Genomic DNA, 24963 nt, shown 5'->3' with positions numbered 1-24963 from the left:
ATGTCTGTGAATGATTCCTGTCGACCGAGATTCACCTACCGTTTTCTGAATCATCATCTATGAAGTTCGGGAATCATTATATTCTGCAGCAGTATTTTGAAAAAGTTACTGTTCCCATATTCGAGAATTCTCAAAAAATTTGAACAATAGTTGTTTAGAACTGCACTTTTTTTAGCACATCAACATAATGTGCAATCATCTGCAAGCTCATTCTTTTCTACACCAACACTATCATCTGTCCACTGCTTTGAAGTTCCAGTAGGCTAAATATCAAGCACCTGTCATTTCTTGAAACCCTATGTATAGAGCACACTTTTAGCTTATCTCATGAGTTAGTATTTTGCGTTTATCTATGTTTCTAGTACCCTCCAACAAGTTCAGTGACAATGGAATTAATTCTATTGTAATATTAGAAAGTTTCCACTTGAATTTGAAAATAGAATGTACCAAGTGCTTAACATTCAAGTCATTTTATTTTATTTTCTACATTTTATTGTTTGTGGGGATTTGGTTGAAATTAAATAAACCATGAAATTAACGAACAAAATTATGATTTCATGATTTCTTCATTGCTGTAGAATTGTTGTTTGAAAGCATTATTAAATAAGTTAATATTCGATTATTCTAAAAAAATGAAATATTAATTATTAACAAAACTTAATTACATATCAACACATGCATCTACCAATATGTGAAGAATACATCAATTTCATTGAATATATTAAGGAAAAATACAAAACAAACTTGAAGCACGTTTTTGTAAATGTTCTGCTTTGCAATTAACTCAATTCAATTAGTTTATGCTATTTTTCAAATTTTAACAAGTGTGACGATTGCTGTTTTCAACCAACATTGCTCCAAAACTATCTTCAAAGATCTTCTTGTCCTCAATCTATGCTTCAGTGAACTTGTGCTAACAATCTTTACATCAATTGGAGGAATATTAACATTTCTACATTCGTACAAATAATTGAAAATGTTGCGGAATCATAACACGCTTTAAAAGTTACAGAAACAAAACAAGCAAGTTGAAATTAACAAGTGCATACCCAATTGTTGATTTGGATTGCCTGATGTCTCTGCAACTCTTGTGAAATTTTCAAAATCAAGTGGAAACTTTCTAGACAATTTATATTTTTGATTATTATTGATTGTATCTTAGTAAATCAGAATTTACTTTTTACAAGATCGCTGTTTTGTTTCATTGGTTTTCAATTCATTTAATTTACTTTAAATGAAAACAATAATATTCATGTTTCACGTTGATTAACTTATATGCTAAATTTGAAATCTATGTTCGAGTTTTATTCCACATCAGCCTAGTAAAATTTCAATAAGTAGCGTGCACCAATCATCATAACCCTAAAGTATGAACTTTGTTCAATCCTGAATAGTTTTAAAGTTATGAGAAAAAATTGAGTTGATATATTATTTTTATCTGCACTGAATGAAAATTACAGTATTCTGATGCAGTTGTCAGTAATAGTTGGCTTGATTATTGATTAAGCTTGAATAAGCTTGATTATTGAAGAAACTTTTTTAAACCAAGTGTTGATTTAGTAAATTGCTGCATTTCATAAAAGAAAGTCCAGTACTAGTTCTGTATTTGAAATTATGTATATTTCCATCAATTGCTTATATTATTTTTAAACGAAATACATTGAAAATACCACTTACCAATCAAATCAAGAATTATCTACCCAACCTAACTTTGAATATGAATAATAAATTCAAATACATATTTTGATATATTTAGTAAAGGATTTGCAGTGTTAGCTGAAATGCCTATTGTGCCGTTCTTATTGCTGAGTTATGTATTAGATCAATGAAGATCTAATATCATTGTAATCCTATTTTGAAAACATTTTCCGGGTTAAACCTATCTCAATGGGGTGAGACCGCATGGAACGGGCAAGGGAGAACAATACTCGTCTTTCAACTGCGGTGGAATGGGAAACAATTACTGTCAACACCATTGCAATATTCAACAATAGGTCTGTTCTTGCCTCCATCTATATAGTTTTAGTAACATAAGAAATATTTTCAATACTTAATCAAAAATCCAACACTCTTGTCCGCAAAATGAAACTGATCTCACATTGACTATTAAAACTCGACATGTATGTATGGTTTAAAAATATCAAGCAGCACTAAAAAATCAGTTTTATATACATAAATGTATAAACTTATAAGTTCATCATTATGATTTGTTACCTGAAAAATAATTGAAATATTGTCATTGTTAAATAAAGTCTAGTATAGCTACTCTATTATTGTCCTTTCATATTAGAATTAGCTCAAAATTGTGTTTCATAATGATAAAATTTGATCATTTTTCTAAATGAGCTGAATTTTGTTTTTGCTCGCTTTGAATAAATTTAATAAGTATGACTTGAAAATTCTGTTTTGGAGCAACTTGAACATCTCTGATAACCTGATACGAGTTATAAATTCGTTATATAGGTACTAACAATTTATTGCGTGAAACTCGCCATTTGATTGCAAGGGTTTGGTTTTTACCACACGACGGGCATATCCTTTGATTCGCAATTAGATTGTACATCAATAAAAACTAGTATATACCTTCACGGTTTAGATATTTGTCGCATCTTGATAAGCTTTGCAGGAACTCCAAGAGCTACAGAGTATAGACTGTCTAATAGTTGGAAATTATAACTTCGATGGACCTGTACAGACCTCGGAAATGGAAATCCCCGAGTATATAATTCCAAGTGCCGGTTGCACAACAGCCGGTTAAATTTTAACCGTGATCAATTCCACGAGAACCAATCAGAGAAGCCGTCTTTTCAAAAATGCCTTCTCTGATTGGTTCTCGTGAAATTAATCACGATTAAAATCTAACCGGCTGTTGTGCAACCGGGCCTAAGTGTGGAATAAAGTCAATAAATATAAACGGATGGGGGCAAACGCTTCATTGCACAAGGATCGGAAATGTGTTAAATTTACCTGCCAAAGGGTCTCGCAGTTGTATTATTCCCCTTGACCGTTCCAAGCCCCCATTGAGATAGGGTTTACCCGATTGATTGATGAGCCTAAGAGTCTAGTCATTTGATTGAACTGACGTAATTATTGTGAGTTTGGCAATCGAAATGATTAGAGTAATGTATGGCACATGTTGGCTGCGTGAAATGGCGCATCTGTTGATTAGAGTGATTTGTTGGCTGAGTGGTGAGTGCTGACTGCTGAGGTTTTATGTCTGTGTCCAGTGGGCGGGCCGGAAGACGCACGCGTCGGTCGCTACCGACTCCTGTCAGACTCCTGCCCTCCTGACTTCCGGCATCCCGAACTTCAGTCCTGATAGATTTACGCTAGATGGTCAGCTGCTCCATTACCATTACGAGTCTCCAACACATCTATCACTTGTATCAATATCTTACTTATTCAGTCCAACTGAACAAATTTGTGCTGAAATGCGTTCACATTTCACTATGATAGTACATTGTAAAATTAACATCAAGGCTAATTGCATACTGAACGAGCTGGGTTAGTTTGTCTCTTGATATTCATCTTCTCTTTACTTACTCTCTCAATTCGTTCCTCCTCTAAACACGGACTTGTTCCATATTAGAGGAGTGTTTTCAGGGGAATGTATTGTTAAATGTACACTTTCTGAAAATAAAATGAATTCAATGTAAGTAAGTGTTGAAAAATATAATTTTTGAATAATAATTTCTAACAGCCGTCTCGTTTTGGTGACTGTATCATCAGAATTTTTCTCTACTACTAATAATTTGTTATATTTATAAAAGTAATGTAATGTTTTGCTGGTCATGCTCCTTTATAGACCTTTGACTTGTGCGTGGACTAATAATTTATTTGTCATTTATTTATTGGGGAAGTTTGTTCTATTTCAAATTCTCTGTGGTTAATGCTATCAGGTATTCTATGAAAATTGAAACTGGTTTCATACATGTATAATATTGATACTATAAAGTCTTACCAGATAGAATTCTATATTCAGATTATTATTCTATAATATCAAAAATTATTCTATTTTCTATTTACAGAAATATTATATTATTCGGTATCCTCAAAAGATTTTTTTCAACAACAATCAACACTAATTTAATCAATATTCATTTATTCAGCATGGACCTTTTTTCGAGAGATTAAATTGTAATTTATACGAATTAGTATACTGGTAGTACTAGCACTAGTATTTGAACAAGTTCTTTTGTGTAGAGTAGGCCTACTATGTACTCTTATCCGTGAAAATTGTGATTCCGTGCTTCGCTGACAGAAATAACTTGTTAAAAGGCAACTTGTTTTAGTATTTTAATAATCATCAACTTTTTTAACCACGCATAAGTCTGCGGCTCATATGAAAATAATTCATAACAAATGAAATTATTGATAACTTTCGCGGTATGCAATAGCTAGTCATGGTGAAGCAAAACATTGCTGAAATAATTTAGTATGAAATGACATTCTGATATCTGCGACTGTCTTACGTTTTCAGGCTTATCCACTAGTCCACATCCAATACTAATGCTGTGATTTCAATGTGGCATTTCTGCTACTGCTATCATCTCTCACCTCACCTCATTACCCACCCACGCACAATTCATAGACTTCCCAAAAATTACTAGTAGATGAAATTTCCAATGCTTCATCAGGTTCATCATTGCAAACTTGAAGCAAGCAACTCAGAGCTTCTAGATTTAAATTAAAAAAAAAAGTTGAATCAATCATTTTGGAAATTCCATGCGTTTCCTCTTTCTTATTTGCTCGTTCACCTCACAGCTAAGCTCAAGCTGCATTCTATGAAAAATCAGAAACAATCAAAGTAATATTGTAGTTGTTCTTACTAAGATTGAAGGAATGATGGAACCAAGCAATTATAAAACATTCAATCTTTTTACTTTTATAATTTGACCATATTTGGTCTTACTAAAAAGTAACTTCATCAAATTAATTTTTCGAAGCTCAAATCGACTCCATTATAGGCTATGTAATAGAGAAAAGATTGTACAATGGTATAGGGCGTTTATGTTTCAAATTTCACTGTTTGTTCAAGCCGATAGTCCACATAGTTGTTTTTGGTGAAGTTACGTGACGCTGGTAGTATCTCATACTGTTAGAATAGTCGACATTAATCGGCTTAAACAGTGATATTTTGTGCATTAACGCCATATAGCATGGGATATCACCTCATGTTCTCTTTCCTCTCTTTCCAGTATTTTAAATTGAGTTTATCTTCAATAAATGACTTGATCACAAAGTATCTATTGTTAAGCCAGCACCTTCTGTTAGTAGTGGATATCCCCATTGTGATTAGTGTTTGTTCGATTGAATTCAAGTTGAAATTCATTGGGAATTTGATTTCTTTTAATTTTTAGAAAGAGTAATATTAAAAGTGGATTGCAAGACAGACGCAGTTTTAAAATGTCAAGTTGTAAATGTGAAGCAGCTATTAAGAACTCATTCGATGTCAGATACTAATTCTAGAATGATTCTAATTATCCTCCCTTACAAAAGGCAATGTTAAAAATGATGTTTCAATCTAAAATCTTAAGTCTGATTGCCAATTGCTGATTGTCAGTGAAATTTGATTATTTTCATTGATGGTACATGTACTATGTACATTCTTATTATGCTGATTTTCATTCTATTTTCCAGATTTAAATCGGATTTCTTGAAAATCTTGAAATTAAATTGTAGTATTTCTATTTGCCAGTTTCAGAGCAGGTTCGATCTGCAACTTTCTTAATTTTTCCTTTGAATGGGAGATTTTAAGTGTAGCATTTAATTGACATTTTCAATCATTGAAAACTAGAAAGTTACACGCATTCATCACTTTGCTATTGCTTTTATGCATGAAATGATCTGACCAACTTATAGTCAAAATGCCTTTACTTATATGAAAAATTAGCTTTAATGACGAAAATAATGTACTTGGATAATACTCACTCAATTTTCTATCCGAAATGTGTTGTAATGATATAATTGTCAGAGTCGTTCTAGTGCTACAAATTGATATTAAATTTTTGTAAGAATGTAATAAAAATTCAACAATATATATGTTTAGTAGAAACGACCTTGATTTTGGTCTATTCTTGCCACTTATCTTACTAGGTCCAAAATATTTTATGTCGATACACTTATAATGTAAGTAAGCTTTATCAAGAATTTTATAACTAACTTGCTGTAAGTCGCAACTAATGGCACATATTGATGTATTTATGGGTATTTGTACTATGTCCCTTTGTTTAACGGAGAAATATCAACTCATTCTACTGTGATAGTAATGCTATTTAAATTAAATCATGGACACATATTCAGTATCTTTGTATTACTGCTTTTTGGGCCTACCCTCCAATTTCATATGGAGTGAGAAATATTCTTTGGTGAAATTACAATCTAGCTCTGGTTTCACTTCAAAGTCGAATAAAAAGTAATTACCGATTGATATTAGCTGGAGTATATAAAAATTATTCATGCATAAATTAATTACTCAGTTTTTTAAACAAAATTGATCTCAGTATTTATTTTATTGCAGACTTCATTTTTGCATTATCCTGACTTGTGAGTGAAAATTTTATTTTATCATTGCCATAATCCAACCGACTCACATTTTCAGTAATTTCTAGTAAAACTGACTCACCATACACATTGATTCAGTTTACTTGGAGTCTCAAAACAAAACTACTATGTAGAAAAGCCCTTCTAACTTTCGCTTGTCCTTGTTTTATGTCTATAGCTTCTTCCACAGTTTTCTTGAGGCGACAGACTTGATTCAAGATGATTTCAGCATTTAAAATTTGGTACATAGTACAAACTACTCAGTTTGATTGTTCATAATTTGTTAGTGTAACCATAAATGTTGTAGACCTTCCAGTAACTACGTTTTTCATAAGCATCTCAATGATTTTAATAAATATTTGCGAAAGAGAATTTGTGCTATGCTAGAACGATGATAATTTTTGCAGCAGCACATTTGAAATGAAATATGCTTAGGCATATTTGTTGTAGTTCCTGTAATTCGATTGAGGAGCCAGGTGTTACTGAAGTAGCCTAACGGTTGTATGCCTTACAAGATGTGCGAGTCATGGTCACTGGCCTGGTCCGTTATGGGTTGTCATGGTACAAACTAGTTTTAAACGTGAATGACAGATGTTTGTAACATTTTAGAATAGAATTATATGTTTTATACTTACTGAGTAATAATATAGCATTCATCGTCTACTAGGTTCCACTAATAATTATTGTCCACCTGTACTTGAAATCGTAACTATTTCAAGTTAATTTCAGAACAATTATTTTCTACTCGTATTGTTGCAGAATACTTCTGTTATTGCCAAAACTCAAAATTGAAAAATAAATATACTTTGAATTGTATGTATATGCATTAAACTTGTTCTACTTTGAAAATTCTTCATACTATTTTCCTCCAATAGCATTTATTATCAAGTTTAATTTGATATTGGATTGGTGACTGAGATATCTGGTGTTATCTGAACATCTTATGGGTTTTTCTAGCAGAATAATTTTTCAAGCATGAGAAAAACTTGAATTATAAGAAGCATGTAATTTTATTCATGGTGCTAGGACTTGCATACTTCTACTTGAACTTTTCCAAACAAATTAAAAATTATTGGGTCTTTCAATTCACTGGAAAATGTTCTACTTCCAAGATTGAATACGTAATTTAGCATCTTTGTTATTTAACCCAACCCATTGGATGCATTTTCCATGATGAATTGGACGCTTTGACAAAGAAAACAAATGATGCAAATTTACGAAATTAATGATGAATAATTATAGAAAGTAATTATTACGTTTGCCAATTACGTTCATTCAAAGTCCTATACTGAGACTCATTTTAAACTGTCACAGCATTGGTTGAATGATGTATTATTTATAAAATATGCTTTGAAGTGAATCTCTGTAACAAGTACCATTTTAGATGTGGAATACATTTTTAATGATTGCTTCGCGAACTAAAGAGAATAATTTTCTATTAACAAAATTTGCCTTTAACAAAGGCTGATTATCTATCATTTAAAAATATAAGTGCTGTAGACAGTATTTATCGTTCCAAGCATCGCTTAAAGGTTAAAGCTGCTCCTACATTTGAAGCGGAATCTTTGTTGGGGCCGGACGGGAGAAAAGCATGTTTTTTGTCTTCCAGTATGGCACATGACGGCTCTTGTTCTGTCCTGCCACTGCAATAATTCTGCTTCCAATGTAAGAGTGTCCACTCGAACTCTAAATTCTCCAATTTGGATAAGTATTCCTGAAAACTAATAGGTACTTCTTCATGAATGGATAAACTTCTTGAAAATTCGATTGCATGAAGAAATTCATAGAAATTACAAGAGTGTTAAAGGGATTGACATCAAATTTTCACTACAATAAATTTAAATAACACAAACAATAAAACTTTAGATAACATCAGATATACATTGTCTAAAGAAAGAGTTCATTTCACACTGCAATAGAAGTATGCGAACGTAGCATAGTTCTCTTGCAACATATATATATGTAACACGTATACTCAGCGTCAGCGTGACGAATCAACTGCGATCTGAAAAATTGGCTCAAAAGTCTGTAACGGTACGATACGTTGCAAAATGAAATCGAAAGTCTTCACTCTGCACAATCGTGACTTGATGAGTTTGAAAATACTGCAGCCAACGCAAACATTCCTTTATGTTTTACTACTCCAATGAATCGACGCAGCTTGCCTTTCCTGTGGTCTTGAGAAATGTTCAATGACTTTTGGTAAGTTGATATTGTTTCGTTGGGACTAAGGTATTTGATAAGAGATTTAGTGCTTGAATGGAACATTTGAATATCTTCAGTAAGCTATTGGTTACGGGTGTAAATTGAAAGCATGACAAAAGCTGGTTATTTTGTTAATTTCCTTGAATGATGGGCTGTGACTTGCATTATTTCTGATGGCTTGATAAGTGAGAATTATTGCAAAAGGATAGTGAGCTTTAAAAGAATGACTGACTGACAGCATTCGGTCTAGAGCTGAGCTAGATCATTTTAAAAATCATTGTATTGCATGTAGCATTTGGGCAGTGATTTTTTAAAATAGATACATTAATTCTAATGAAGGGCGATATAGATATTTTACGCTATGTCAAAATATTTCCTTTGGCAAGCTGCACATGCGATCAGATGAACTGGATAGTTTTTGTCCTCCTTAGCGTGTGTGCACACAGAGAGCGGTTAGGAGTTCTCTCTATAGACAAAATACAAGCATTCTTGTTGGATTTCTCACTAGAAAAACAAGATACTATCAGATAGAGAGATATGTAGCTTGAGAATCAATTTAATATTATGATAAGCGTCTGTCTCTCTCTTGTACTAATCCAATAATAATTGACTAAATTAACTTGATGTGTTTAGTCTCCATGTAGTCAGTTTCCAAGAACGCGGAGCTCGAATCGCCTGACTGCTCTATATGTGCACTGCACACAGTCAAGTGTAATAAAACCCCCTTCACTTCTACTTTTCACTCACAAATTGTTCCATAAATACTTGATCTAGAGTATTTTCACTGATAATGGAATTAAACCATCAGAAATAGTTGATGAAATTGTTTTATAATCGATTTCTCCCCATCTTTGAAATTGAAGGTTGAGTAATACGAGTAGATCAGCAATACAGATTGTTTCTGAACTTACTGACAGAGTTTGTAAGGTGTTTCCTTACATCAAAATAAATAAAACAGTTCCAGTAAACATGGGTTCTGAAATGCTTTGTTACCGAAAGATTGGAAGATTTTTGAGTTTTCAATTTTATAATTTTATGGCAGCCTCATAAGGGTATTTTAGTGATCAATTCTTATGTAAAATTAGCAGATAGATCCAATGAATTTCAATAAAAACAGATAATTTTTAAATTTACATGACTGTATTATAAAGTATAACCATGACTGTATTATACAGATAATTTTTACATTTACATGACTTTATAATACATTCTTCTTGAATGAAAAATACCATTCTAATCGAGATTAGTTTTAATCACAGCCATCGCTAGTATAATGCCTCTGAAAATGACAAGCTCATCTGTCAGGCTGAAACTAGATCTGGTGGACAGTGATTCCCACTTGACCTAGATCTAATTAACATCTCAGGCATGTGGAAATTTACACGTAGACCACAGTGTAGACAAAACACTCACTGTAGTGGAGACTATCATCTACTGTTTCAAAATTAAAAACTCACATTAAAAATCAATCCTCATTTCACTGTATGTACAGTCTGAAAATGTTTTCCCATCGTAGATTTATCACAATCTTCATTGGGTGGATTCTTTTATACTCTAAATCACAGCTTCAATAGCGTCTATGTATCCATTTTCATCTGTTGCAGGGGAATCCACTCACCTTTAAAAACGTTCGAAGCCTGTGATCTCTGCCTCTCATCAGATCGAAACCATTGGCAGATATTATTTTTCAAAGTTCAAAGGCTCTTTTTAGGGTCGATATGTATCTGTTCACAAGAGTGTGATTGACAAGTGTAATGTGTTTGGAAAACAGCTTGTTGAATACTTTCATTCAGGGAAAACATTTCATAGTTGACAAAAATTAACATTATTTTTGTATTTAAAAAAAAATGGTAAAACTATAAAACTAGAAAAAAATTATTGAGGACTTTAAAATGTGTTCTACTCTATTTGGCTAATTTAAAGTTCTCAAACTTTGAGAAATAATTTTGAACTAAGATTACATTCCCACCGAACTTTAATAATTATTTTCTACTGGATGAATAGTGTTACAAATTCGAATGCTATTTGAGTCTTGAATGATGTTCCTATAATTTTAATCCCTCAACTGTAAACAATTAGAATGTATTGAACTCTGTATTCTGATTGTTTTGATAGTAGTACTCAATATACATGTAAGTGTCTTTCAGCATGCAGTCCAATACACAACATAAATATAGCCTAGTAACGCGTAGATTAGCTTTTAACTTTTAATTTTTCGTTTCTTTTATTCTTGCAGCGCCGTAATCTTTGAAAAGTTCCTCGTCCGTGATGATAACATAGATAATTGTTACTCTCCTATTTCATAAAACTTGAAAGTGAAAAAACACTCACATTCTTTACCGTTTCGTGCTGGTATTGCACATTTTCAAGCCAAACAGAAACTGAAGTATTTAACGTCGAGCGCTTAGCTCTAGAGACAAACTAATTCCGCTAGATCGCTCCAGCTGTACTATTCACTTGCTGCCCGAGCATAGCAGGCGTAAAACCGTGCTTTAAAGGTACACATACCAGCGGCTATTATTGTGTCTATAAAAGAAGTTTAAGCATCAACTTTATTCATCAAGAACAGCGCTACAAGTTGCTATGAATTTGAAGTCTATAGAACGAACATTGAATGTGAAAAAGGAGTTTAAAATGCATAAATTTTTTTCAGATTTTCTGAATAAAGTTGACATAATTTTTGATATATATTGAAAAGGAGACTTGCATATGTTTCTCAAATTTTTCTGACCAGTAGTTTTTGTAGGGTATGTGAACCATCTGCCTCAAAAAAGTGACTTTTGAAGCCCTATTGTTAGCCAACAGAAGCTGATAAAAATATTTCAATTGCATAGATTATGTTCTAAGAACCTGTCCAATAGACTAGAAAAAGAAAACAAATTTTTTGAAAAAAAAATTGAATGCACAACCTTAAGGCTGTCTACACCAAAGAATGTGAGTGTTTTTTCACTTTTAAGTTTTATGAAATAGACAGTAATGATAATAGTTAAAACAATATGGATAACCAACAAAGTAAATAACTGTGTTACTAAACAAATTCGACTCAATGTCTAAAGTGTCAACATTTCTGCTAATAACTCCATCCTGAAAAACTTATCCAGTTTTATTTTAATTCCGGTTTAAAGTTTTAATCTGAAGTGTAGTGCTGTCAAATCGAATCACTGTAGAATCATTGATTTTGTGAATGTTATTCAAAGTAGAAAATTTAAATTGCAAATCTTAAGCTGCGTTCGCACACTGGTTTTCCGCTAATTTTTGCCTTGTATTGTACTACTCGATATTCGCAAGCAACTTGTGAGAACTAGTACAGAAATGATCCTTTGTCCCTGCCCTGCGAACCAGGGCCTATAGCTTTACCGCGTCAATTTTAGGCAACAGGTTTTGCAATGTTTGCACTAAATCTGAGAAAATCATCTTATAATTTTTTAACAAAATCTTCCACTGGTTACAGTGCTTTAATTTTGAAAATGCATCAACATTTTAGGTTCTAACCATCTTTTGAAAAGACAAACAATTTTTGGTGTAAACCCGGGTTCAGAAGAGTAAAAATATAAATTCAGTATTTTTAAAAATACTGTCAAGAACAGATTTTGATAATCCAAAATTTACCATGTATTGGAAAAAATAATGCCGTGCAAATGTTTTTATAACTAATACCAGTAATACCTGTAGGTAATGTGCACTCGTTCATAAATCTTTTAGTTATTTTTAATATTTCAAACTTTAAAAAATGGGGATCTTGAGGATTTAAAATCAAATCATTTTGTATGCTACAAAAACTGAGTAGGTACCTTTGTAAAATTGTTTACAACATTCTGTCTGAATGAAATTCTCTCCTTATAGTGAGATTCACGTTTCTAAGTCAGCACATGATTAACATTGGTTTGCTATTTATGTCTGTCATCAGACGAAGCAGTTAGCTCTATCCTTTTCCAACCGTTACCAAATCGATGTAGGCTACTAACAAATATAATAAACTACCAGAATATTTCATCCTAATTATGAAAATCTGTTGTTAAATCATGAAAAGATATATTATTTTCTTGGTGAATATAATATGTTTGAGATATAATTGATTATTGTTGACAAGAATCAACAATTAATTTGTATGCCTGGATGACTTGAATCAGTATCACCAATAGGAGGTGGTGGAAAAAGAAACTTGACAACTATGCCGTCCTATTATTTCCACTAACTTTATAACTTGAATCTCTCTAAAGGTTTTTCAATGTCATAGACACGTTGGAGATTAGCTCCAAGTGAAGAATTAAAAGTCTGCTTGTCAACGTTCCGTATCAAGCAAAGTAGAAACACAGTTTATCGCCCACAAGGAGCTAACATATACCAGTAATTTGTTCACCAATTTTGATAAGCACCTGTCTGCTTCGTTATTTTTACACTCTGCAGTAACTGCGCATCACCCATCCGACTTCTGCTATAGGCTAATATGCTTCCAACAAAAAGTCCACCTCGTGCATTCTGCAATGGCCTGTGAGAGTTGTTACTATGGGTAACATTGTTTAGCCCTAAACTAAAAATTAGGTTTCGAATAAGTTTCTCTTAAAATGAGATTTTCGTGCAATTCACTAATAAAAAAGAATAATTTTTAGCTTCTAGATCTCATAAATGCCCTTTCATCACTCAGTTGTAATTCTGGTATGATTCATTTTTCAAAATGAATATTAATCATACCCATAGAGTCTTTAAGATAAACGTCTTTGTAGGTGTACATTTTATAAGAAACTTTTTTGATAGTGATATTTTTCATAGAATGAATGATGAAATTATTCTTGAATATTTGTTGGAAAAATCATGAACCACAAAGCTTTATAATTTATAATAAATTGATAAATAATTGAAATATACTATAGTGATTGTGATTTTATAAAAATAATTATCAGCTCTCTTAAAAAATGTATAATATACATTATTTAATAATGTTCGCTTTGCAGTAAATGAAGGATATCTCTCATTGAACTGAATTAATTTTATTTATAATTTTAGACACTTAATTATGATTTTTTTAATAATTTGTTTTATACTTACCATGACCGAGTAGCTTTTATACTATTCAATCACAAATAGGTAATGAAATATATTTTTTAGATTGAATAACTGCAAACTCATAATAATAAAATAATCCCCGTCGCTCATGCTTTCTTCAACTTGTGAGGAGTGTAATATTGAATATTCACTTCAATTTGAAACGCTTTATATGTCAACTATAATTAAACGATATTATTCAAAAATTTATTGTAAAATAGACTAAGTGGTTATTTTAGAATGTATATGTTTTTAGAAACAATGAAATTCAACATGTCCTTTATTGTCTAAGAAATTGGTAATATATGAGCTGAGAATGATATTTATAGTAAAAACACGAACCCGGTGATTATACTACAACTTACTATAGAATATTATAACTTAATTCATGTGTCAACCAATAAAATTGAGCTCAAAAATCGGAGTATTTGAAATAAACTGAAAAACCAATAACACCAGGTTGCATTTTCAATTTATCATGAATCCCTTATAAAACCATATATCCCTTATATCCCATGAATAAAATTATTATTATTAAATTATACGTGTTAAAACCAATTATACAGATGATAACCAAAAACAAGTCATACAGCCTACATTTAAATCTTCTAAATGCAAACTAATGAAGAAGAATACAATAAAAAATGAAATTTTCAGTTGTGAGCACATCCCAGTGCTTAATCAATTTTCATAAATAATACAAAAGATAGAAAGACATTCAAAACTCAAAAGAATCATGAATAGATTTCTTAACATTTAGGCATTGTAAAATATATATTCTGCTTAACCCATACATTTATTTCCTTGATAAGTGCTTTAGTAATTTTTGAATTAATTAGTTTTATCGGAATTTTGTTTGAAAATATATTGCAAAGATAGGTGAATTGATGTCGACAAACTACTAGTTTTATTAAGTTGATATTGAAATTATTTAATGCTAATGAACGAGTTTGGTACGGTATATTTCTAATTTCTAGATTACTTCTATTCTTATTTAAGTGCAAAACAATCCTAGTTACATACATCTGTCTTAGTGTGGGAACACTTAATTCTTCAAAAAGTTTCTTGCTTGGGTATCGTCTTGGTTTACCCAGTGCTGCCCTTATAAGATGCTTTTGTAGTGTGAAGACTTTATTAAAGTGACAATCATATGCACCACCCCAAGCTTCAATCGCATATTGAAACAGCGAGTGGGCATACGCAAAATAAATTGATCTTTTTACATCCAGGTCTTTCAATTGATTTACTTTGTAGAAACTATAAATAAGAATTTAAGTTTAGAAGATAGGTAATTCATATGAGTATCCCATTTCAAATATCTATCCACCATCACTCCCAAATATTTTATAGAATTAACTTTTTCAATTTGTTGGCACAAACAGTTCAACCCATCATTCAAGCAGTGAGGATTAGAGTGCATTTTCAAATGCAATGAGTCCTCAGGTTGACCTGCTAGTGTCGGAGAAAAGGTGATATACTTTGTTTTTTTCAAGTTAACAGTTAGAATATGATTATCCATCCAATTCTTCATAATTTTTAAACCCTCATTAGCAGATTGGTATACTTGGTGCCAGGATTCACCCGAAAAAACTAAGGCTGTATCATCAGCAAATGAAATTTGGGTACAATGTGGTATTTTTAATTTTAGAGCATCGTTCAAGTAGATCAAAAATAATACCGGGGACAGAACTGTACCCTGCGGGAGACCAAAACTAGATGATTGATCTGTAACTGATGTACCATTCAAGTTTAATGTTTGTTTTCTGTCCTGAAGGTAGCTTTTCAGAAGTTCATTACATAAGCCTCTTATCCCACAATTATTTAATTTCTTCAATAAAATGCTATGAGGGACGGTATCAAACGCTTTTGCTAGATCTAAGAATACAGCCAATGTTTTTTGTTTAGAGTTGAAGTTTTCATCTATCAATTTAGTTAGGAGGATAACTGCATCAGTTGTAGACTTTCCATGCTGAAAACCAAATTGATTTTTCTCTAGGAAATTATTGATGTCTAGGTAATTTAACATTCTTTTTTTAATAATCTTTTCCATAATTTTAGAGAAGCTATTCAAAATACTAATGGGTCGATAATTTTCTGGATTTGCCTTATCACCACTCTTGTACAATGCAATAATTTTTGCAGATTTAAACGCCCTCGGAAAATAACCCACTGAAAAACATCTATTTATAATATGTTCTAATGGGAGAACAATATGTTCACTTATTAATTTGACACAATGAGTACTGATACCATCTACCCCTGGAGAAGCACCATTTTTCAGTTCTCCGATTACTTCTAAAATTTCGTTTACACAAGTTGGGCTCAGGAACATGCTATCTACTGGAGGTGCATTTAATGATTGTGGTATTTCAATATTGTTTACAGAGTCCAATAATTTTTTTGCATGTTCAACTCCTACATTCACAAAATAATTATTTAAAATTTTTGGATCAATTTTAGGCTCTTGATATACTCTCTCTTTCCCATCAATTCAGAAATACACTCCCATCTTTTCTTGGAATTGTTTTTATACTCTGCAAATTTGTTGTTGTAATAATCATTCTTTGCTTTCCTTATTAATGAGTTCAACATATACCAGTAATTTGTTCACCAATTTTGATAAGCACCTGTCTGCTTCGTTATTTTTACACTCTGCAGTAACTGCGCATCACCCATCCGACTTCTGCTATAGGCTAATATGCTTCCAACAAAAAGTCCACCTCGTGCATTCTGCAATGGCCTGTGAGAGTTGTTACTATGGGTAACATTGTTTAGCCCTAAACTAAAAATTAGGTTTCGAATAAGTTTCTCTTAAAATGAGATTTTCGTGCAATTCACTAATAAAAAAGAATAATTTTTAGCTTCTAGATCTCATAAATGCCCTTTCATCACTCAGTTGTAATTCTGGTATGATTCATTTTTCAAAATGAATATTAATCATACCCATAGAGTCTTTAAGATAAACGTCTTTGTAGGTGTACATTTTATAAGAAACTTTTTTGATAGTGATATTTTTCATAGAATGAATGATGAAATTATTCTTGAATATTTGTTGGAAAAATCATGAACCACAAAGCTTTATAATTTATAATAATTGATAAATAATTGAAATATACTATAGTGATTGTGATTTTATAAAAATAATTATCAGCTCTCTTAAAAAATGTATAATATACATTATTTAATAATGTTCGCTTTGCAGTAAATGAAGGATATCTCTCATTGAACTGAATTAATTTTATTTATAATTTTAGACACTTAATTATGATTTTTTTTAATAATTTGTTTTATACTTACCATGACCGAGTAGCTTTTATACTATTCAATCACAAATAGGTAATGAAATATATTTTTTTAGATTGAATAACTGCAAACTCATAATAATAAAATAATCCCCGTCGCTCATGCTTTCTTCAACTTGTGAGGAGTGTAATATTGAATATTCACTTCAATTTGAAACGCTTTATATGTCAACTATAATTAAACGATATTATTCAAAAATTTATTGTAAAAATAGACTAAGTGGTTATTTTAGAATGTATATGTTTTTAGAAACAATGAAATTCAACATGTCCTTTATTGTCTAAGAAATTGGTAATATATGAGCTGAGAATGATATTTATAGTAAAAACACGAACCCGGTGATTATACTACAACTTACTATAGAATATTATAACTTAATTCATGTGTCAACCAATAAAATTGAGCTCAAAAATCGGAGTATTTGAAATAAACTGAAAAACCAATAACACCAGGTTGCATTTTCAATTTATCATGAATCCCTTATAAAACCATATATCCCTTATATCCCATGAATAAAATTATTATTATTAAATTATAATTATTAAATTATATTACTTTCCTTGCCCTATTACCATAGGTAAGGAAAGTATTGCTTTCAGAAAAAAATTAAGGTACCCCAATTTCTAAATTTCTATACGTTTGAAGGTCCCCTGAGTCCAAAAAACTGGTTTTTGGGTATTGGTCTGTATGTGTGTGTGTGTGTGTATGAGTGTATGTGCGTCTGTGTACACGATATCTCATCTCCTAATTAACGGAATGACTTGAAATTTGGAACTTAAGGTCCTTTCACTATAAGGATCCGACACGAACAATTTCGATCAAATGCAATTCAAGATGGCGGCTAAAATGGCGAAAATGTTGTCAAAAACAGGGATTTTCGTGATTTTCTCGGAAACGGCTCCAACGATTTTGATCAAATTCATACCTTAAATAGTCATCGATAAGCTCTATCAACTGCCACAAGTCCCATATCTGTAAAAATTTCAGGAGCTCTGCCCCATCAATGCAGATAGATTCCCAATTATCAGGCTTCAGATACAATTGAAACAAAAAAAATCAAGTGGAGTAGATTGAGCATGAAACTCTACAATGTTAATGTTCAGTAACATTTTCACCTAAAATTGAAAATAAGCTTTAAATTCGAGAAAATTTGATTATTCAATTGCAAATTATTGTTGATTCTATTAAATCATTCACTATGAAGAGATAGCAGACCTCATGTGTGTCTCCAGCGTTATTGCCCTGTCACCAGCTGGCTCAAATATTTGAATAGTAGACTTGAGATGCGCGGGAACACTAGCGTCAGTGATCAATTTTCATAACGGCAAGGAAAGTTGTGTGAGTGCGCCACACCAGATTTTTTGTTGTTGTAAATGTATGTTGTGCCTTGGAAGTACTGCATAAATCGAGCTTGGGGAGCACCCCTAAAGGTACAAACACACTGAAGGCGGAGCGAGGCGTCAAACTTTGGAACAAGCTAGTTTGTTTTTTAGGAGCGTCTACATTTTCTAGGTGCTTGACGCTTCCTGTGTGTATCATGAACGCTCTGACCAAGCCACGCCACGTCCCGCTCTAGAACGCATCGCTCCGCCTTCAGTGTGTTTGTACCCTAACATTATTTGAGGTTCAAGAGCTCTTCCCTCCTCCTTCAATGGAACAACTCAACATGGCCCACCATTTAAAAAAGGGTGAAGGCCAAGCTCACACTCAATTCGTTTTTGTAAAGAAATTGGTCTAATGCTCCAACTAAACGAGCATCATAAACGCGCTGATATTCGGCGCGTCTCAGACTGCATGGTCTCTTATGGGGAGCGTCTTTTACGCTTGTATAGCTTCCTCCTAAGAGACAATGCATCTTGTAAACGAGTTGAAAATTCTAGTGCCTACTATCTTCCATACTTAATTCCCAAAGAAGAAGGAAATGCCACATCTGGACTTCAATGCTGCCAGGTTTATTTGATTGTAACTGTGTCGATTTTACGTTCCTCAATGTGAATGGTTTCCTAACATAACAGCAATTAACAACTATGTGACAACTGCACTATATCTAATCTTCATAAAATCATGTACAAGATTTAATGTGTACGGTTTTATAGATTTTCTCTAATTACCTCGAAAAAGTTAGAAGGGTACAATATGCAATTGATGGATTGTAGAATTTCTCTACTTAATCAAAGAAGAGTATTGCTGAAGAGCTCACTGGATGGACCCAGCAGTCAATCTGATTCAAGTGAATGAACATCAATCCACATCGTCAAGTATAAATCTCTAATGAACTGGGTACAATCTTAGAATACAATCTCCTGCTTGCACATACGTCTATTAAATTTAACCACAGTTAGGGACGTAATCATACGCGAATATCTCATAAACCAATGTCACAAGAACCAATATAATTACTACAGTACGTTGACGTCATTTTACCGAGGTTAAATTTAATAGATGTAAGATTGAAGATGACCTTAGGCAGGTTCCAAACCGCCGGAAAGCAATTTTTAACTGGTGAATCATATTCAGAGGATTCATGTGGAGTGGTCACTCTTCCAACGGTACCGTAGTAGCAAGCGCATGATTCAAGTGTTCACACTGAACATTACACCACAGTTGTCATGTCGAAACATGTATTTTTTCAAAATAAACTTGTGATACTGGACAATTATATCATTGTGTTTTAATTGTGGATGAGTATCATTACATCTCGCCTAATACAATTTCAGAAGAAAAAATATATTTTAGAGTAGGATTTAGGCCGTCTAAATGTCAACACATATTTATGTAAAAAGGTTCAGTTACGAGAAATAGCTTGAATTTGAAATTGCAGCAGCTTAATGGCAGCCAAACATTTTCTAGTTGGCTGACTGATAACTTATTAATAAATACAAGTTTATAGATGTTTATATACAAAAAACAATCAACAATATGGTGCATTATTTCAAATTTCCAGCTACTGATTTATTAATTAGATTTTAACATAGATTAATTTATTAGATTATAACATTTCTATTGATAAATGGATAGTATAAAAACTGACGTTAGCCAACTACTAGATAAAACTTACTATAAGCTCAAAACTTGCATTTCAATACTACAAAGTGATGTCCTAGAATACAATGGAGTGTCTATCCTTTTTTCACCATTCATCAACCACTTAATAACCAAATACCGTCTTCTCTCAATAAATTTGCAATGCACTAATGCCAAATCGTTTTTAGGAAATGAAGAAATATAATAAACTACTGGACCAGAATATTATACCATTATCAATTTTGGTATGAAAATGTAATATTAAATCATGAGAACATGAATATTTATTTTCTTGGTGAATATAATACTGTATTTGAGAAATTGATCAGTATTTACAAGAATCAACAATTAAATATACCGTAAACCTGAATCACAGCTAATACTTTCCTTGTAGGTAAAGTGGAAAAAATTTCTTTCTATAATTTCGACTGACACCTCAACCAAACCAACACTTCCGGTGGCCGATTTTCATAGGAAGCCAACAAGACTTCTCACTCTTAAAGAAGAAATATAATAATGGTGGGCAATTGAATGAAATAATGAGTGTTTTCTGAATAAATGTATTGGATATTCAAATCAAATATGATAAAAAATTAAAAACTAAACGTAATTGTTAAACAGCACACATAGATTCAGACAGGTGTGGGAAGTAGTTTGAGCTTTTCCCAGCACTCGTCATACAGTTCTTGGTAATCGGCTTCTGGCTTGATGAGAACACAGACAGGGCCCATGTGACTGAAGCTCATAGCCTGGCCGAGGTCGTCCCGTGTCGGGACAAAGCAGTAGGGCACATTGTTCTCTTCACACAGAATGGGAAAGTGGCTGTAGAGATCGATAGGCGAAACATTGCCGGCAAGCACTATAATTCCCTTCTCCTTCCTCAACAGCCGTCGTTGGACGTCCTTCAAGCTGTGTCGTAGACTATCCTTACTTGAGTGACCTTTCGCTTTCTTCACAAGTTTCAATAGTTTTTTGCACAGTTTTTTATCGGCCATTGGTTTTGCTATGGCGTTCACGTACTTCAGTTTTGCATCATAGGACAGGTCTCTTATACTCACATTAGCACCGTTCAGCTCCTCGGCATCCATAGGTTCTTCTTTTATTGTTATGTCTTCCATTATAACCTAGAAAAAGAAAAATCGCGTTAAAACACAGCATTTATTGGCACTGTTTCCGATGAACAGTCATATTTTTATTCATGAATTTTTGTAGCATAAATATTGATTTTCCAAACAGTTTAGTTTTACATTTCTGGCTTGATAACATCCTGATCCTCCAAAAGTCATTTTTTCTGTCTCAGAAACATTAAATACATTAATCCAGTATAAATCATGACTTTATTATAATTATTTAACAATATATTTAATATTAATAATGACAATTATTTTTATATACAAGACCCCTGGATGACTTGTTCTTATATAATCATTTACAAGGTGATTAAAAACGAAAGCCACACTCAAGTCCAACAAAATATTTTGATGATCACATTGTATGCACGTATATGCAGTGCATGCGTGACGCGTGGTCATTCATGACCAAGCGCGCAGATAGATATTAGGTATGGTTGATCTGGAACGGCGTCAGATGTTTGAACTTTGGGAACAAGTAGTTTTGCACCAGTCACATGATATTGGACAATACCACTGCGGAATTGGAACAATTTATCACTTATAGTGTTTCCATTGTTAAGACTGTTGAGTTATGAGTCAAGACCATTTCTTGATTATACTTATCTTCTGCATTAACATATAAAAGGTGATTAGTTTTAATTAGAAGTTAATGAAATACATTGAGGAACAGTCCTGATTGTTACAGATCATTTTGATTGTTTCTCATGCCGCACCTACATGTTGGTCCAATGAAGGCCAATGTCGGCCAGCTACAGTGTGTGGATGGGTGGTTTTCCATCCCTGCACTGACTGGTTACATTCTCACATTATTGCAAGCTGGGCCAGAGACCTTATTCTTAATCCTCATCCTTAGCGGGATTTGTGATTTTTACATGAAAATCAATATCTAAATACTTTTCTTTTACAAGCCAATCAATCTATTTTTAAAATTTGTCTAGTCTAGTGCCATTATACCTGTCATCAAATTTTTGGTTGGGATCGATTTAGTATGTTATTTTGATCACAAAAATCAAACGACGGTCACTATTGTTTAAAAACTAAAAAAGTTCAAAGCACAACGTTGCATGCATTCAAACTCTACGGTGTCAGAGTAATAAACACACTTCAACCTGAACCCCAACCTCTTCCAACATATTGCAACCCCAAACCAAAAACCTAACCCCTCACCTACACTTTTACCTTTGAAACACTAATAATCATAACTCAACATGATCCCTAATCGGCGCAATTCTAGGTCCAGAGGTGTGTGAAAAGTCTTAAACAAAGTGAGGTTAGTAAAACCATTGGTGTTCCACTGTTTTTTAACTTTTGACTAAGATGACTTCATTGTTTATGTGTGATATAAGTTAGATAACATAACGTTTTGTGTCATAGGGCCATACGCTAAATAGATAAATTTAGCAATTATTATTATTCTCTAGTAGCACAATAGTAAGTAGCAAGAGGTTAGAATAATTCTGAGCCATCACGTGGTGTCTAGAAACAAATGAAGATTGATTTTATTAGATACTTTTCAATGAAGGAAATGGAATATTCAAATTGTAATAAACAGTATGAAGTAATAACGTATTTGTATTCGTTGAGATTTAACACTCGTAAACAAAATTGACAATAGCAACATTTGTGCAACCCACGAGAATTGAGTAGGTTATAACCTCAAAAAAACAAACATTTTTTTTAATTAAAAGAACTAAAAATATACTTACAATCAGTGATTAAGGATGTCCAAGGAGTATCTCTTCAATTTGAAATATTCTTCAAAGAATAATATGAAAACAAAATCTAAATTGTTTACAATCAAATGTGGCTTTGTCGTTGTGAATATGAATTATGAATGGATCTACGAATTTGGCAATGGCATTTGCTTTTGCTCGGTCAAACTATTCGATAGGTCAATCTCGTTCGATATGATATGTCGATAGTCGATATTCGACAATTCGAGTGAGGAAAAGCTTGATAAAGACACGTTTTTAGATCAGTCACCACGGATAATACACTTTTTGAAGTTACACATTGAAATTGCTGGAGAAGTGAGTAGCCACTTTATATATTATTTGGCAAGTAGCTTTTTGAACAAGGTGGAACAGCTGAAGATAATAGATTTTACATGAAATTTCTAACAAAAAATGTTTAGTAAAATTCTTCAACATCGACTTTGGCTTATGTGATCTACTAAATTAGAAAACTAGACCAATCAGTCAAATTCCAATTTTAAGGATTTGATCTTCTCTTTGACGTTTTTGAACTTTTTATGAGTGTTCAAACTGTTTGAAATTTGGCTTTGAACTTGAAGAATGCATTTTTTCAAATTTAAGCGCTCATAGAAAGTTAAAAAACGTTAATTAAAGAAATATTTAAAAAAATGTAATTCTTCTCCCAACTATGGTCCGGCTGCATAAAAGCCAGACAATCAGAGGTTCTTTTTAAAGAAGCCGGCTTCTCTGATTGGTTCTCATGGAATTAAATGTGATTAAAATTGAACCGGCTTTTGTTCAACAGGCACTAAATCATCAAAATTGGATTTGGATCAATAGTTCTCTAGTTATTGACGTTTTCCAAAATACCGAAAAATTAATAGATCATGAAAACTAAATAGTTTGATATTAATAAAATTCCACTGTACATTCGTTATCCTTGGGTCCCATTACACAGAGCAGATATTCCTTCTTGTAGATTGTTCTCATAGCATGTAGAAAGCATTGATAATTATTATCAAAATACTCAATTATGGAAATTCATCATTATAATATTAAAAAATGTTTATAAAAAAATTGCATGGTTGCCTGTAAAGTCGGTATACGGGCGAAAGTTTTACGTGACAACGACTTTGAGTGGTAAAATAATTTTAATGTGAATATTCATTCATATAGTAGGAAGAAGGATGAAATAATAGTAACAATTTAAAACATTTATTTATACAAAGAATTATATTGAAAACATTAATTTATACAAAGAATCTCGCACTGAACCACAACATTGTGATTACTACAACATAACCTATTCACTTATGCATGATTATGTGATTATGCATTATTGTGATTACTACAACCACAGAGGAAAGAAGCACTACCATGTGGCACTACTGCTTATTCTTTATGCTTATTCCGTGCTACAACATAACCTATTCACTTATTCACCTAGGCAGGCGCAGTCGCAGGAGATTGCTTGCGGTGCCTGCGCAGGTTGACTGCTCCGTTTCACTCTCTCTCCAGGTGAATGCCTTTGGGTTGCTGGCGTTGCTCGCCACTGCTCCTATTCGTGCTCTTTCCAGACGACCGCGAACCGAAACGAACGCTCTCACTCGCTCTCATTGTGAGCGCATAACGTGGGAACGTAACGCAGTTTCTTGAAGTGTCACCTGGCAAACCAATTTATAAGACGTTGTCACATCAATAGAATTGTAGTAGGCTACCTTTTTAAAATAATAGAATAAAAATACAAATACTTTCCAAAGGGTAGTACAATTATATTTTATAAATATAAGATAGTAATTCAGTATACTCAGTCCATGTTGGCAGTCGCCAGACATACTTCGTCAAAATATAAAACAATTAATACACAAATACCTAAGATGGCTGCAGATAGGTCATTTCATGTGGCTCTGTAGATGGACTGCAATACTAAGGTCTGCCGCAAAATAGACCCACGCTCATCCACAAAAAGAAACCCATCCCGTGGGACACACATATGTCTAGAGAAGCCTAGCAATGGT

General features: G+C 32.7%; 2 protein-coding genes across 4 annotated transcripts in view; one reads left to right on the top strand and one right to left on the bottom strand.

The window, feature by feature from the left end:
• Positions 1–14246, top strand: part of LOC111047065 (phosphatidylinositol 3,4,5-trisphosphate 3-phosphatase and dual-specificity protein phosphatase PTEN) — a 38071-nt gene extending 23825 nt beyond the window's left edge. For 2 of the 3 annotated variants that reach the window (XM_022332734.2, XM_022332733.2), the window contains exon 11: positions 3228–7392. In XM_022332734.2, the coding sequence (XP_022188426.1) occupies positions 3228–3319 (92 nt within the window). In that variant the 3' untranslated portion in view covers positions 3320–7392. Of the gene's footprint in view, positions 1–3227; positions 7393–10352 lie in introns of those variants that run through there. The other variant, XM_022332735.2, reaches the window with a different exon arrangement.
• A 6138-nt stretch (positions 14247–20384) lies between these two features.
• LOC111047066 (H/ACA ribonucleoprotein complex subunit 2-like protein) lies at positions 20385–23155 on the bottom strand. Its single transcript, XM_022332736.2, has 2 exons — positions 22958–23155; positions 20385–21242 (listed from the first exon to the last, which is right to left on the bottom strand). Exon 2 carries the CDS (start codon positions 21234–21236, stop codon positions 20751–20753), a length of 486 nt encoding a protein of 161 aa, XP_022188428.1. The 5' UTR covers positions 21237–21242; positions 22958–23155; the 3' UTR covers positions 20385–20750.
• Positions 23156–24963: the final 1808 nt, after the last annotated feature.

The sequence above is a fragment of the Nilaparvata lugens genome, chromosome 1 (assembly GCF_014356525.2).
Source record: "Nilaparvata lugens isolate BPH chromosome 1, ASM1435652v1, whole genome shotgun sequence".
Taxonomy (NCBI): Eukaryota; Metazoa; Arthropoda; class Insecta; order Hemiptera; family Delphacidae; genus Nilaparvata; species Nilaparvata lugens.
This window is presented reverse-complemented; position numbering and strand designations above follow the sequence as displayed.

Coding starts and splice junctions, on each gene's coding strand:
- LOC111047066 (XM_022332736.2), bottom strand. CDS start 21,236: ATGGAAGACATAACAATAAAAGAAGAACCTATGGATGCCGAGGAGCTG.